Source organism: Camellia sinensis, chromosome 5 (assembly GCF_055761805.1).
Source record: "Camellia sinensis isolate YWXY chromosome 5, ASM5576180v1, whole genome shotgun sequence".
NCBI lineage: Eukaryota > Viridiplantae > Streptophyta > Magnoliopsida > Ericales > Theaceae > Camellia > Camellia sinensis.
Window position 1 is genome coordinate 48,934,881 of NC_138965.1, and position 14,865 is coordinate 48,949,745.

A 14,865-nucleotide genomic window follows, 5' to 3' on the forward strand; every position below is an offset into this window, starting at 1 on the left:
TATTGTTTGTTTTTTTTTTTGGATCCGGGGAATTTTCGGGGTTGGGGAAACCCGATTCCCGTTAGGGGATGGGGACGGGGATGGTAATAGGTTCCCCGTCGGGGATCGGGGCCGGGGATGGGGACATTCTTACCATCAGGGATCGGGGACGGGGAGGGTGATCCCCGGCCCCACCCCGCCCCGTTGCCATTCCTATCTCTCTCTATTTTAATCAAAAGCCAATCAATCAATCTTCTCTTCATTACCTCTCATATAACTTCCACTCACTATCTCTCCTCCTACCCCACCAGAGACCCATCATTTTCTCTCACTTTTTCCAGGAAAGAAAATGATGGGAAACTGAGAAATCAACCAAAGATCAATCAAGAACAACACTACATTTAGTTTTGCTGTTCTACTTTTTTTCAGCTATCTTGGTTGATGATCATAATGAAACATCTATTTTACTATCCATAAAAGCAAGCCTGATTGATTCATTGAATTAGCTTCAAAATTGGAAAGTTCCCAACAATGGGTTGTTGGGAAACACTTCACTCCACTGTAATTGGACTGGTGTGTGGTGCAACTCAAATGGAGCTGTTGAGAAGCTTGACCTCTCTCACATGAATCTCAGTGACACTGTATCAAATGAAATCCAACAATTACCGAGTCTCACTTCTCTCAACCTCTGCTGCAATGGGTTCTCATCCCCATTGCCAAAATCTCTCTCCAATCTCACTTCAATTCAAACCATTGATCTCAGCCAAAACTGCATTTTTGATTCCTTTCCAATCGGCATTGGCAGAGCTGCGAGATTGACAGCACTCAATGCTTCCAGCAACAATCCCTATTGGGTTTGGCAAACTTGGGAGGCTTTAGAGGCTTGATTTGGCAAACAACAGTCTAATTGGCCAAATTCCAATTGACATTGCTGCTTCTAATTCACTTTTGGAAGGAAATCATTATTGGAAGCAACAAAAAATGAAAAATATTTAATGGAGGGAAAAAGAAATGAGAAACGAAATGGGAAACAAAAAGGGAGGGAAAAAAAATATCAGAACCCCTAACCGGTCAACCGCCCGGTCATCCCACCGGACGTCCCCTTTGTTTTGATGCACGCTACAGTGCAACGGTTGGAACTGCTCGTATCAGATTGAGGAAATTGCCTTTTTTTTACTCAGATTTGGTGAAAATTTTGCTATACCGTTGGAAATGCTCTTAATAGTGAAAAGTATAACAAAAATCCTACAAATTAGTTAATAATTAAGCAATAGTATCACTTCTCAGTCCTCCTGTTGCCAGCCCATTCTTTTAAGCAATGTGCTCCACTGCTCCTGTCTCTTCACTTTCCTAGAAAAACAAATTCAAGTGTTTTAATACCGTTTCAGAAAATCATAACAAATGCATGAAATGAAAAAATCACCCCTTACAGAATACAACATCTCAAAAAGGATTGGATTTCACTAGTTGGTAGAGACATTGGAAATAATTAAATTCAACAATCTAAATTAAACAGCTTAAGCCTCGGAGGTTATATCATGGGACTATAGTGGGTATAGAGCATTGAAGATTGTACTCACAAAGGTATGATCATGTGTACTCACAAAGGTCTGGTGCGGTCTTACGGTGTCACCTTGGCTCAACCAAGCAAAGCTCCAATGGTCAAGGTGCAAGTCCCCCAAAAGGATGGGAGCTCTAGCCTCCAAGCCACAACTCATCTCTAAAAATCCTCACCTTAAGCCATGGGTTCGCACTCCATGACCAACCCCGAGGGGATTCCTAGGCTTTGCTACTGACCTAGGCAGGCCTGCTAGTATCAATATCCTTTCAGAGACAGCACAAGCAGAGAATCCTTCAAGAATGACAACTCTCTAGTTTCTAGCAACATTGAGAATTTTTAAACAACAATAAAAAAGGAGTTTCACAAAGTGTGGATTTCAAACACAATTTCTGTAACATGAAGGCTTCAATGACGGTGTGAGCAAGTTTGAGAACTCTGCTCACCACCTCCATTGCCTCGTGCTTCTAATATATAACTTTTACTATAACAAACAAGCCCTGTTATCAAAATCTTATGATTCGCGATTCGATTCGCAATTTTTGCAAAATCGATACGAATCTATGGGCAAATCTATGTTGGAAATGAATCTCTAGTGAATCACACGATTCACAATTGACTCACGATTCGATTCACTTTTTACGATTCATGCAATTCTTGAAACTATTGTATCTGACATATTTTCAACTCCTTTTTTCTCCTCCTTTTAGTAAAAATGACATAATGCAACTTCCAATAGCGTTTAATGCCAAAATAATCAATATATATACATCATTTGTATTATTTTAGTGATCATTCAGTTTTTAATAAGATCCAATCAGATTTTAGTCAGACTCAACATGGTTTTAGCCTTTCTTCTCATTTTTTCCTTTTAAAAAATCATAATATATCTTCTAAAGATGTTTAAGATTAAAGTAACTTACACTATGAATTATTTATTGCTATTTTATTAAATTATAGTTTAATATTACATGAGTGAAGCCAGTTATACCTTTTAAAATGTTTTATGCTTTAAAATAAAAGATCCTAAGTAATAATTTCTTATTATTTGGTCATTTTTACTTGAAAAAGTATGTATGCTTATTGTTCAAATATCAATATCGTTGTCAAATTATTGTTACTTTGAAAATTGAGAGTTTGTCATTATTTACTGTCTTTTATTAAAAATGGTTGATAAAAAATATTAAAAACGGGAAAAGGTAAGATGGTGATCTCATATAGGAGCCTTTGTTAACTTATTACCTATTAAACTACATGATCATTATACAAAACCAGTGTTGTGAAAGGCGCGCCTAGGCGCAGCTTTGGCGACTGAAAAGGCCCAAGGCGAGGCGAGGTAGATAAGTCGCGCGCCTTGGCCAAGCCTTGGGCCAGGTGCGAATAGGTGCAAGGCGATGCTTAAGCGTGCCTTTTTGTTTTTTTGTGTTTTTTTGCCCCTATGCTTATCGATGGCTTTAATCTAAGTTTGAATGGGCCCAACACATACGATTGCAACTCATACAACACATACGAGAGTCGAAGCCCTAAAATTTTTCGGTGTCGTCTCTTCTCTTCGCGCTAGTCTGCAGCTCAATACAATTGCGACTTCGTCTTTGATTGAAGACTAAGACTTCGGCTTCGGCTACAGGTTAGTCTTCTTCTTCTTCTTCTTCTTCTTCTTCGTCTGCTTGCTGTCATCTTGTCTCTGTCATCTTGTCTCTGTCTCTGTCTCTGTCTATCTCTTTTTTTTTTCTTTTTTTTTTTGCTTCTTCATCGTTGTATTTCCCTTCTTCTCCTTCGTCTCTCGTCTTCTCAACTTCAACGACTTGACCTCCCTTCGACTTCGATCGCTCTCTCTATCTCTCTCGTGAGCTCGCGATCTCTCTCTCTTTCCTCTCTTTCTCTCTCTCGACTTCTCTCTATCTTGTCTAGCCTCTGTTTTACCTATATCTTATATAATATATTATCTTATATCTTATATCTTATATAATATATATTTATACATATTAATAAAAAAACACAAATATATGTATGTAAAATAAAAATAAATTATATTATACTGAAATTATAAATTATTTTACACTGTTGGTAAAATATAAATTATTTGTAATTATTTTACACTGAAATCACAAATTATATTAGATTGAAATTACAAATTATGTTACACTGGTGGTCAGTTTTTTTCCTTTCTCTGTTAGGAAAAAAAAATATAAATAATTAATTAATCACACAGTACATTACATTGAAATTACAAATTATTTTCAATTTATTTTCCACACCCTTTGTCTTGATTACTTTTATTTTTCAAAAAAATTGTCTTAATACTGTGAATGATTAGTCTATGTTAATTTATCTATTTTTTATTAAGATTGTGCACCTTGCTTCAATAAAGCTCGTGCCTCGCCTTGCGCCTTGCACCTAGGCCCCGAGAGACCTTCAGCGCCTTAGTGCGCCTTGAGCCTTCAAAAACACTGTTCAAAACAACATTTTCATTGATCTAAGTCTAAATATTTCATATTCATAAAATATATTTAACATTCAAGTGTGTAGATATGTTTTTCTAAGTAATTTAGAAAAAGTGACCGAATCTTTACGATTCACGATTCGATTCAATTCGTGATTCGGTATGAGGCCATTTCGATTCACGATTCAAATTCCGATTTGACAACTATGCAAACAAGACGAAGGTGTGGAAATTTAAGTGAACACACAAATTTGCTTCCAAAAATCCCACATTTACTAATTGTCATTGTGCAGCGTTGCATTTTAATCGTTCATTAAAGCCAAAACAGCATCTATCAAAATAAAAATGTGTGAGGGGTAAAGGCCGAGATATTTGCAGCAAGTTTTTCACTAATCACAATGGAACTAAGACATTATACAAATCTATAACATGGGCATCCTTGTAGAATACTGGTGGTCATTGTAGAGCAAGTACTAGTCTCACCTGCATCGTAACATGTTGCCTCTTGCAATCAAAGAACTAAAGGTCGAATTTATTAAGATGAGAACATCTCAAGGAACATTCTCGTCTATTCCTTGAACATCCATGCAACATACAGTCCTTTGAGAGGACCAATTCATAGTTCAACAATTTGGACTACAAAACTAACATGTATTTGAGAAGTCTCATGCATAAGAGGTCATTCCATGATTATATTATTTGATGATGATAAACTTGGATGAAGCACCAAAAGCAAAGAACAAAAAACAACAGACTATTAGAAACTATGCACGCAACAATCCAATGTCAAGTATGACAGACCATCATAAAATCCCTAAAAGTTTTTTTAACCATAATCATTATTTTCTCATGATAGGGTTCTCAATAACAAGAGTATTTCTTGCAGTAAGTGCAATAAGTTGTACCAGACAGTAATTGTTTCAACATGTTGAAGACCTGCTAGGTGCACTGCATACACAGTATATTATTACAAAAATAGCAATCAAATTAAACTGCTGCATCATGTCATGAAAGAAGGCCCATCTGAAGGAATGAAGATCTCCAGAGTAACTAGTGTATCAGCTGCAGTTTCTTCTGAACTGCAGCTTATGCCATTACTTAAATTTGAAAAAATTGTCAGCTCATTTTCATCACAGAATTTCCTTATGGAGGGTATGATCACTTTGATTACTTTTTTTTAGATTTAACTCTAGAACTCAAGTATGATATAGAGTATCAAATTGTCCAATTGGTCATAGAAAGAAAAAAGGGGAAAATTCTAACTAGCAAAGGCAACCCACTCTTAAATAACACATGGCTAATAATAATAATAATAATAATAATAATAATAACAATAAACAATTTCTCAAATATCAATTCTTATCCATATGAATTGGTTCAAGGTGAAATAAGTTGAACCAAATAGCCCCTTGAAAACTACCAACAACTACAAAACCTAACAGATGTAGTAGCAGTGTGTTGCAGGTGGCTTTGATTTTTTTGTTTTCCTTCAATATTCATGTTAGTCCACATGTAAGGAGCATTCAATTTAATAACATTGATGAAACTTCGCTATTTTTTAAACAAATTAAATCTATGTTAATCACACATTCTAAGATATTCTGGTCACAATTGACAAAATGAGACCTTACATCATAGAACTCTCCAACTTCGATATATTGCCTTCTCCTGAAGCAAGTTTTGCCACAAAAGTTGCCTCCAACAAAACAGTTTGGCCACGTTTGTTATCCCGCATGAGTGGTGGGATTGGAGTGATAGTGAGGTGGGACCTCTCAAAGCATGTTTGGTTGAGGAGTTTGTGACTGGATTATTTGTCCAGCTTGACTGGCAATCCCATTGCACAGTTGGATTAGCTAAATTCTAGAGGGTATGGGATTCAGATTTTAGTCTGGGATTGTTGGTGCTATTATTGTTTTGCCCTTCCTCTTCAACACTGTCAAACCATATCCAACAAGAAATGGCAAAAAAAAAAAAAAGTTTGGGGGCATTTATGTAAGGGGCAAGACACACCCACTGGGGGTTGTCTCCCCATTTTAATTTTTTTATTATATATAAATTGCAATTATTCTAACATTTGTTAGTTTGGGGGCATTAATGTAATTTCCTATATTTATTCCATACTTGTTTTGGAAACATGGTTAAAAGCAGCTTTTTGACTTTTTTGGGCTACATCTCTTCTCTACTTTTTTGCATGTTTTTTCAAAAAAAAAGGCCAAAAAGCTAATTTTTAACCTACTTCCCAAATACAAACAAACATTCTTTATCCTCTATCTCCAACTTAATACCACCACATAACTAATCTCCTCATTCAATCCTACCGTACTCGTAATCCCATCCAACCTAATCCGCCAAACAAACATGGCCTTACAACTGTGAAAAAGTATAAACTTCTAGTCTTGTTAACATTTATACTCTGTTTGGTTAGATTTTCAAGATTTGTTTATTAATTTTCAACATTTATACTTTGTTTAGAGGTGACCATTGGTTCAATGGTAAAACCTTAGCTTAATAACCTTGAGTTTATGGGTTCAAATCACAAGGCAACCACTTTGTACACTATGCCAAAGGTCAGGTATATAACCAATCTTTTCCCTCCCAAACACACATTAATGTGTACTAATTGAACGTTGTTTATTATTATTATTATTATTATTATTATTATTTTAAACATATAAACTAGTTTGATGAAAACAAACACCAAAAAGAGATTTTCAAAAAATCATATAAAAATTAGTGTCTTTCATTTTTTTTCAACATATTAATTTTTATTTTTTAAAAAGAAATTCAATAAACAAATTTTAAAAACAAAACCAAAGAGCATTACTTTTTTGTATTTCTACTATTATTTTTTTGTAATGAGGCTGTTTGGGGCTTTGTCCTAACTAGTCCCTAAGGCACATGTAATCCTCCCATACCACACGTACTAGAGGTTGTTTTGGGAACACGCTATTTTAGTAACTTTTTAACTTTTTGGCTAAAATATAAGGTGAAAAAACTTGGTATGTTTACGATGACTTTTTGACTTCTTAAGAAAAAACGTGTAAAAAGTTGAGAGGAAAGGGAATCTTCGACTTTTTTGTATAGTTCTTTGGCTTTTTGACTTTTTGACTACTATCCAAACTTGCCCTAGGTTTATAAATAAGAGAGTTCTTCATAAGGGTATTGTAGTTGATTGTCTCTCCCTCTTTTTGTCTCTCTAGAATACTTGTGAGTTCAAGAGTGATTGTGTTCAAGATTTGCTCCATGTGTTCAAGATTTGCATTAGAGTGAACTCAAAAAATCTAGCTCTGAATTGGATTTACTGTTTGAGGTAGTCATGTTTGTATACATTTACAAACATGAACGTGCATATTAGGAATTAGAAGTAAAATTTTATATTCCAGATCTTGATCTCCACCCGCCATATCCACCTGAGATAGCAAGCGTGCCCTATCCAATGGGTACACTATTCCCAAATTTGTTGAACATTTAGCTTGTTTCGTTGATTTACATGGTGTTCATGGCTCCGATCACAACCTCCATTTGATGGAGTAATCCAAATCCCTTATTGACAAAGCATATGATTGATATACCTACCTTCTCCAGGAAGCTCAACTCATAGCATGACTTAGTCAGGAAATTGTATGCCCAAGTTCTTTTATGTTAAAGACAGGTTCACTACTCTCCACCTCAGTCATTAAACCATGAAAAGTGGAGAAGCACTTCTTACATTTGTTCATTGTTTTTGGGAAAAGCTATGGATGTACAAGATCATATTCCATAAGATCAAATGGTGAAGGCTGTGTGTAGATTTTGGCTCCGCGCAAAGCTCACTTGGTTAACCTTCACTTTCTTGATTTCTGCAGTCTATGTGTGGCCACTCGTAACCTGAGCGAGAAAGTTAAAGAAGCCAATTGTCTATAAACCCTAAAACCTTTGCCCACAATTTGGCTCATGGTGGCCACCCACACATAGTGACGATCATACCTACACTGTTGATGGGCCCTCCAACCGAGCCAATAGGGACCAAGTATTTGGGTTGCACCCAAAAATGCCAATCAAAGAAATGAGTTTTGGACAATTTTATAACCAATCTTATCATTTAATTAATAAAATGACAAGTGTATTTTTTGATCAACAATAAAATGAGAGTGTATTCATCATCATATTTACTTGTGTCTTATTGTTTGCATGATAAATCCATAGAATTAATGTTGAAAATAAATGTTCTTAAGAATTAAGAATGTGTACTAAGCGTAGTAATTCAGATAAGCTAGCACGTGTTATGCTTGCTCAATGACGAGAGTGGCTAGTCTCAAAATTAATGTAGACACACTAAAGCAAACATGTAAATGCTTTGTTAGAAAACAAGTTCATTGAATGTGACTAATCATGGAAAGTTGTGAACCTTCCATATAGAACCATTTAGTCAAAGGAAGCAAGGACAAAAGTCTACGTATAAATGCTCAAAGGCATATGATAAACATGCATGCTATTTTCTGAATGTGAAATGAAGTAGGGAAACATGCAAATATTTATTACTAATTGGAACAAAGAAGGGATGCTGTAAGTTGACAGGCGGGTAGGGAAGTGTTGTCCTAGGATTAAGGCTTCATTTTCCAAATGGGCTTCTCCATTTTGTCAAACGCTACAAAGTTGCAACTAACTCTCACGATCAGGATAAATGCCATGTAACAACTACAAAGAGAACCGTTATCTATTGTTTATTCATAAAGAATCTAATAACCAGAAAACCACAAATAGTAGGTAAAAAAATCCCAAAGACATTAAACATTTAGAATACAAAAACTGAAGCACAAGTACATAACTGATACAGAAATTTTCTTGAGTTATATTCATTTGGTACAAAGTGGTTACAAATACTAAAAGAACTAGAGATATTCAAAGGAAACAAAATCATTGAAAGTAACTTAACCTCTCTTTCTTGATCAATTCTCTTGCAGCGGCAATCAATTCCCTGTGACAAAAGTTTTCAACGAGTTAAATTACCAGCAATTCTACTTGTGTAAATGGAATGGACAAAAAAAAAAAAAAAAAAACTTGCTTTGTACTAAAAACACCAATAATATGTGAAAGTATCAATCTAATTACATAGTCATTCAGTTTGAATGCTACATGAAAAACATAAGCCAAATGACGGAATGGAACAGAAAGACCTACCTTTAGTCTCTCTCTCTCTCTCCCTCTATATATATATACGTGTGTGCGTGCACATATACATATATTTATGTATATTCAAAACATGTAAACATGAGGTAAGCATAGCGACAAAGGAGGCAAGAGGAGTACACTATTTGCTCAAAATTGGTAAATATTAGCTCAACCATGCAATAAAATTGCAACTCAATAATTTTTCACTTAACTAACAAGAAAACTGACAAGTAAGAAAACAATAGCACTATCCAAGCCATGAAGCACTCTACATCACCAAACTAGATATACAATTTGAGGTTCCCTCCAAATTCATGAATGTTTGAACTGTATCCAAATGACAAATGTGTCATATTTGATATTCTATACAAATATTTGGCCATATGACTAGATTCTAACCCGAGGCATTTATAAGGATGTTGCTAATATCACCTACTAAAGGAAAGTTAGCATTTCAGATATATATACAAAGGCAAACACATATACATATATTTATGCAGAAACATCTCTCTACTTAATTTATACATTAAGAAACATATGACTCCCCTAACAAACTAAGCGAGAGAGAAAGAGAGAAAGATCCACCAGGTGATGGTGCTCTTTGATATTAAACTCATTGAAGGTTCCAATTTACTAAGTGACAAGCCAAACCAAGAAAAACTAATGAAGATTAAGGTGCTTGTAACTCTAGTATAGCAAGTCGGAAATCATTAGAAAATGAAAATGTTAGAATTCATTTGGAGTGCCATAAATCCACATTGATAGCATGATTTGCATATTCGTCGAGTGGAATCCACAAATTTAGCATGGCTCCAAGCCCTATTTGCAAATTGAGAATTGAGAGCGGGGGAGCAGGACCACCCAAACAAACTTTGGGCCCTTGGCTGCACACAAATGCATTTACCTTAAAGCTACAGGTACTTTTTCCAGCTCCATTATTCACATAATTGTAATGATTCCAAATTTTGCCGTAGGAAATGTCAGTTGTGAGGTGGAAAGTCAGTTCTAAATGTTAAAACAGAGGTTTAATTTATAAGCAGTGAAGTGAGAAGCAGGATTAGTTTAAACCCACCAAAAGACAAACCAAGATACCACCCTTATTCTAGGCTGCCTCTCATCCCCATCCCAAAAGGGTTTGATAGAGAGGTTACCAGTTACTTGATTCTTGAATCAAATTATCATGTCTCCCCATGAAATGGTTACCTCCACTATGTATGAACAGTTGACAGATATATTATGCACACACGAAAAAATAATTGATATGCAAGAACGAACGAGTCTGGAAAACAATTCATAGCCAATAAGATTTTCAATTTTATTCGAATTACATGATAATTGTTAATCTCAATCCAGCCACAATACTTATGTTGACCATGGTTTTGATAATGATATAGGCACTTTACCAAAACGGGCATAAGTTAAAAAAGATTATAAATTAAACGTATAAATTTATTTATTTTTTGGTTAAAAAAGCTGCCAATATATAGAAAAAATACGTATATTTACTTCCTGAAAAAATATCATAAAGTGCACAACTCATAAGAAAATATATAGAATCGTCTGGTTTACAAGGCAAAAAGTCTATTTCCCATCACCTAGCACAAATAAAAAAACATATTCAAACTAGCCACATTGTTATTGCTCATACTCGCATTAGACACAAGAGTGAGACTTAAGAAACAATTAAAAAGAAAAGGGATCTAAATACCTTCTTTCTTTGGATGGTTGCATTCCATGTATCTCATAAAACCTATTTTCAAGAGAGTTTTCATTATTTAAAAAAAAAAAAAAAAAAAAAAAAAAAAAAAAAAAAACCACAACAACAACAACTATCATTATTTGTATTTGTCAAATTTATACCAAGAACAAATAACGAGCAACCTTTGGGCCAAAAGATCATGATAATGCACGACAAGCCCAAGTGAACTTTAGATTATGTAAATTGTTATTAAGATCCTAGTTTTTATTTAGTGTGTTCTGCTTGTCATGCATTTTTTAGTTTAAGCCACATTTATAGTCATCAAGAAATGATATTAGAGTCTTATCATTCATTGTTGACAAGAAATCATAGAAGCAGCCTTCTTGTTCTATTCTAGCAAGTTATTTAATAAAAAATAAAAACCTCTTAGGGTCTCATCAAGCCTCAGCAGCATTATCTTTTCTTTTCTTTTCTTTTTTTTCTCTTCAATCTATTGTGTGTACCAAACAAGCCATCATGTGTTTTGGTCACTTTCTTCACTCTACCAAAGCCCAATAGCCAGTATCTCAAATTTTTTAAGTACTCGACTTTTTATCCTCTAGTTCATTAATTCTACTAGATCAATGAGCATGAATGACAAATAGCAATTACTAACATAAAAGACTAATAATAATCCAAGTAGAAATTGATTGAAAAGAAAAAAAGTTGAAACAACAAAAACAGAGGACAAACAAAAAAATGGGCAAGAGAGCACAAGGGAACATACCAATCGCAAAACAGACACCCAATACAACCTCCAACTCCCAACGAGACTATCTTCCTAGCTGCCATACAATTGTAATGAAGAATATTAACGAAAAACTCATGCTATGTTGGATCAGGGATTTGTAGAGGAGAAATAAAGTGATAAAATAATAATAATAATAATAATTTTAGCATCTTTTTACTTTATATTTTCTCTTTTCTTCTCCTTTCGCTTTACAAATCAATGAAAAATGTTACAATCAAATGAAAGCCATAGATCACAGTGTAAAAACATATGAAAAAAAGTACCTCCATCGTTGATATCATCAGTTCTGCGAACAAACACCACATGGAAAAATTCGATTTAATGTCAGAAAACAAGTTTCAAACAAAACTAATCTGAATATATAATCAATGTCGCCGGTTAACCAGATGAGAAGAAAACCCTAGTGAATTTGAATGAAATTTACTTCTCAGATTCCATCCAAACGATCATTTAAAAAACATTTCTCAACGATCAAATCAAGCTTCAGCGCATCAGCAGAACAAAAACGATAAAAATAAATGAATAAAAGATGAATTATACCTCTGACGAAGCAATGTCGCGAACCTTCTCCAAGCCATTGCTTTTTGATTTGCCCTCGCCACAGAGACTGATGAATCCCTAAAAAAAAAAAAAATTTGTTGTAAGACGAGTACCGCCTTTCAATTTTGAAAAAATTACGATCCCTCTGTTTGGTTTGAATTTTTTGTATTTTTTGTTTTTCATTTTTACTGAATATTTTTGAAATTTAAAAAAAAAAATTATATTTTTTTAGATATAACTTATTTACATATATGTAAATAGTAAATTATTTGTAAAAAAATATTTTAAAAATTAAAATTAATAAATATATAAAAATATAAAAAATGTATTAAATTTTTTTATTTTTTTGTATTTTTAGTATTTAGTAAATTTTTAAATTTTTTTTTACAAATATTATACTTTTTAAGTGTATTTATGTTAGGTGTGTCTAAAAATTTTATTAAAAAAAATTGTTTAAAATATTAAAAAATTTATTAAAAACAAAAAAATATATGAAAAATAAAAAAGTGAAATTTTTTGAAAACCAAAACCAAACAAACTGAATAATTCTTATAATTTTCATGTAATTATATAAAAAAAATTAATAAGACTAAAAATGGATCAGAATTAGTGTGTAAAAATATAAAGATAGACAATATAAAATATATATTTAAGCGTAAAATAAATTATAATATTATTTTTCTATCTACATAATTAATATATTTTTCAGTAATGTTACATGTATTGAATTTGAACTCATTTGAATGTTCTCAATTTGTTCATATCAATCGTCCGATAGGTCATTCGAACGGATGCGATTGATACACGGTTTGACAAAAGTAACAGTCACAGTTGATAAGGGTGATGCTAATCGTCTAACTGATCATCCGCCATATCATTGAGGCAGAGTCTGAATTTTCTCTATTTTGGTAGGCCAAATGTTTTTCTATATTTTTATGATAAAAAGAGAATTAAGTGTCACGTTATTAAACTTGCCCCCCTAATCCACCTTTGGGTGGGATTCTATGTCAAATTGACTAAAGATGCTTTTGATAAGGGATTTTAATTCGGTGGATATTTGATAAAATAATGACAGTGATCTAATATGGTGTTTCAAAGTAAGGATTGACATTTTTTTTTTTTTTAACATTAAAAGTTAAAAAAGCGAGTAATAAAATGACATTAAATTAACATATATATCAGTGTTCTATCCATGTTATTCCCGAATTGTGTGTGAATAATTAGTTTATGTAAATTTAGTTTTAATATATTATTTTTTAGTGAAAAAGCTTATGGTGTGCGCTCTATGTCCACCCTACACAATTGGCGTAATTTTATTACAAAATTTTATAATATTAATCACAAAATGCTTAATCTCACAACAAATTAGCGTAACAAAATATTTAAATTTTTGTAGTTCATGTAACAAAATTTTATAGCATGATTATGACATTTTTTGTTATGTCAATTTGTGACGAGATTATATATTTTGTAATTGATATTATAAATTTCGTGATAAAGTTACATCAATTTAGAATAGGATCCATATGATATAGGGTTTCCCTTTTTTGGTAAGTTAATTAAAATTAAAGTTAAACTAAGTTTGAAAAATAAATTTTATTTTTATTGCAATAATGATCCACAATGGTTTTAAATTGATTATTTTTTATTCTTTATGGTGTTAAATTTATTTATTTTTGTTCTTTCGTTGTTAATGAAAAACCTTCTCATTCATGCCAAAATGAAATAACAAAAGAAGAGAAGTGAAGAATATCAAGAAATTGATGAGAGAATTATGGTGGCAAATGATATAAAAATGAAAAAATAAGTTACATTTTTGTTCTTTCACTTTTTCTTTCAATCAACAAATCCCCTCTCAAAAAACAAAAAAAATAAAAAAATAAAAAAAAAAAACTTAGAAGACAAATCTAGGGTCATGATGTGTCTTAATATACATTTCATATATCTTAAAATATTTTTATATGTTTTTTTTACATATTTTAATATATTTTTTACACAATTTTTAATAATTATAAGTTATAACAATCTTTATAAATTGTTTTAACGTTTTTCAAAAAAAAAGGGGAAGGTTGATTATCACACTCATTTCAAATCTTTCAAATAAATTTAAAAAATTTATAGACTTTGTAATGGGCAAGGCTCGTGCACCTTGCGTGCGCCACATCCACTAGTACATTTAAAACACTTAAATAATGTTACGGAAAATATCTAAGGTTTTTATTATTATTATGTTCAACATTGATATAATTATTCTATTAATTTTTTTAAATATTACGTAGCATTAGTTGCAATAATGTTGTAACCGGAGTGGATGAACCCTCATAGATATCAAGTGCCCACATATAGAGTAAAAAGAGATTGAGTCCGAAGAGGAGGGGGTTTTCTTCGGGTCTCGAGAGATGGAATTACAAAATATTAGTAGAGTAATTCTTGTTCATCACAAAACAACAAAAACATCAAAAGAGAACTTCTTCTCCATTACATAATAACAAAACTAGATTACCACAAAACCAACTACCTATCATGTACTCGTCTCCTACGATTGTATGTTCGAAATGGAATAGAACTAGGTCCAGCCTCATCGATTTGTTGACCCTGAAGAACACGTGACATCCTTTCAATGGCCTCATATAACCTATCTAGCTCACGAACACTAGCATCATGGCCCGCCTCGATCATAGGATGCGCAATCCATAGTGCATGAT

General features: G+C 32.9%; 1 protein-coding gene across 12 annotated transcripts in view; it reads right to left on the reverse strand.

Annotated features, from left to right (window-relative positions):
* The window catches only part of LOC114258179 (uncharacterized), a 37,302-nt gene extending 25,000 nt beyond the window's left edge, over positions 1–12,302 (reverse strand). For 2 of the 12 annotated variants that reach the window (XM_082868827.1, XM_082868826.1), the window contains exons 1-6: positions 12,161–12,294; positions 11,884–11,906; positions 11,597–11,654; positions 10,840–10,881; positions 8,896–8,937; positions 1,260–1,329 (exon numbers count right to left, since the gene is read on the reverse strand). In XM_082868827.1, coding sequence (XP_082724953.1) covers positions 1,263–1,329; positions 8,896–8,937; positions 10,840–10,881; positions 11,597–11,654; positions 11,884–11,906; positions 12,161–12,198 — 270 coding nt within the window. In that variant the 5' untranslated portion in view covers positions 12,199–12,294 and the 3' untranslated portion in view covers positions 1,260–1,262. Of the gene's footprint in view, positions 1–1,132; positions 1,330–3,893; positions 3,988–8,477; positions 8,658–8,895; positions 8,938–10,839; positions 10,882–11,596; positions 11,655–11,883; positions 11,907–12,160 lie in introns of those variants that run through there. The other 10 variants (XM_028198079.2, XM_028198078.2, XM_082868824.1 and 7 more) reach the window with 9 other exon arrangements.
* Between the last annotated feature and the right edge of the window lie 2,563 nt (positions 12,303–14,865).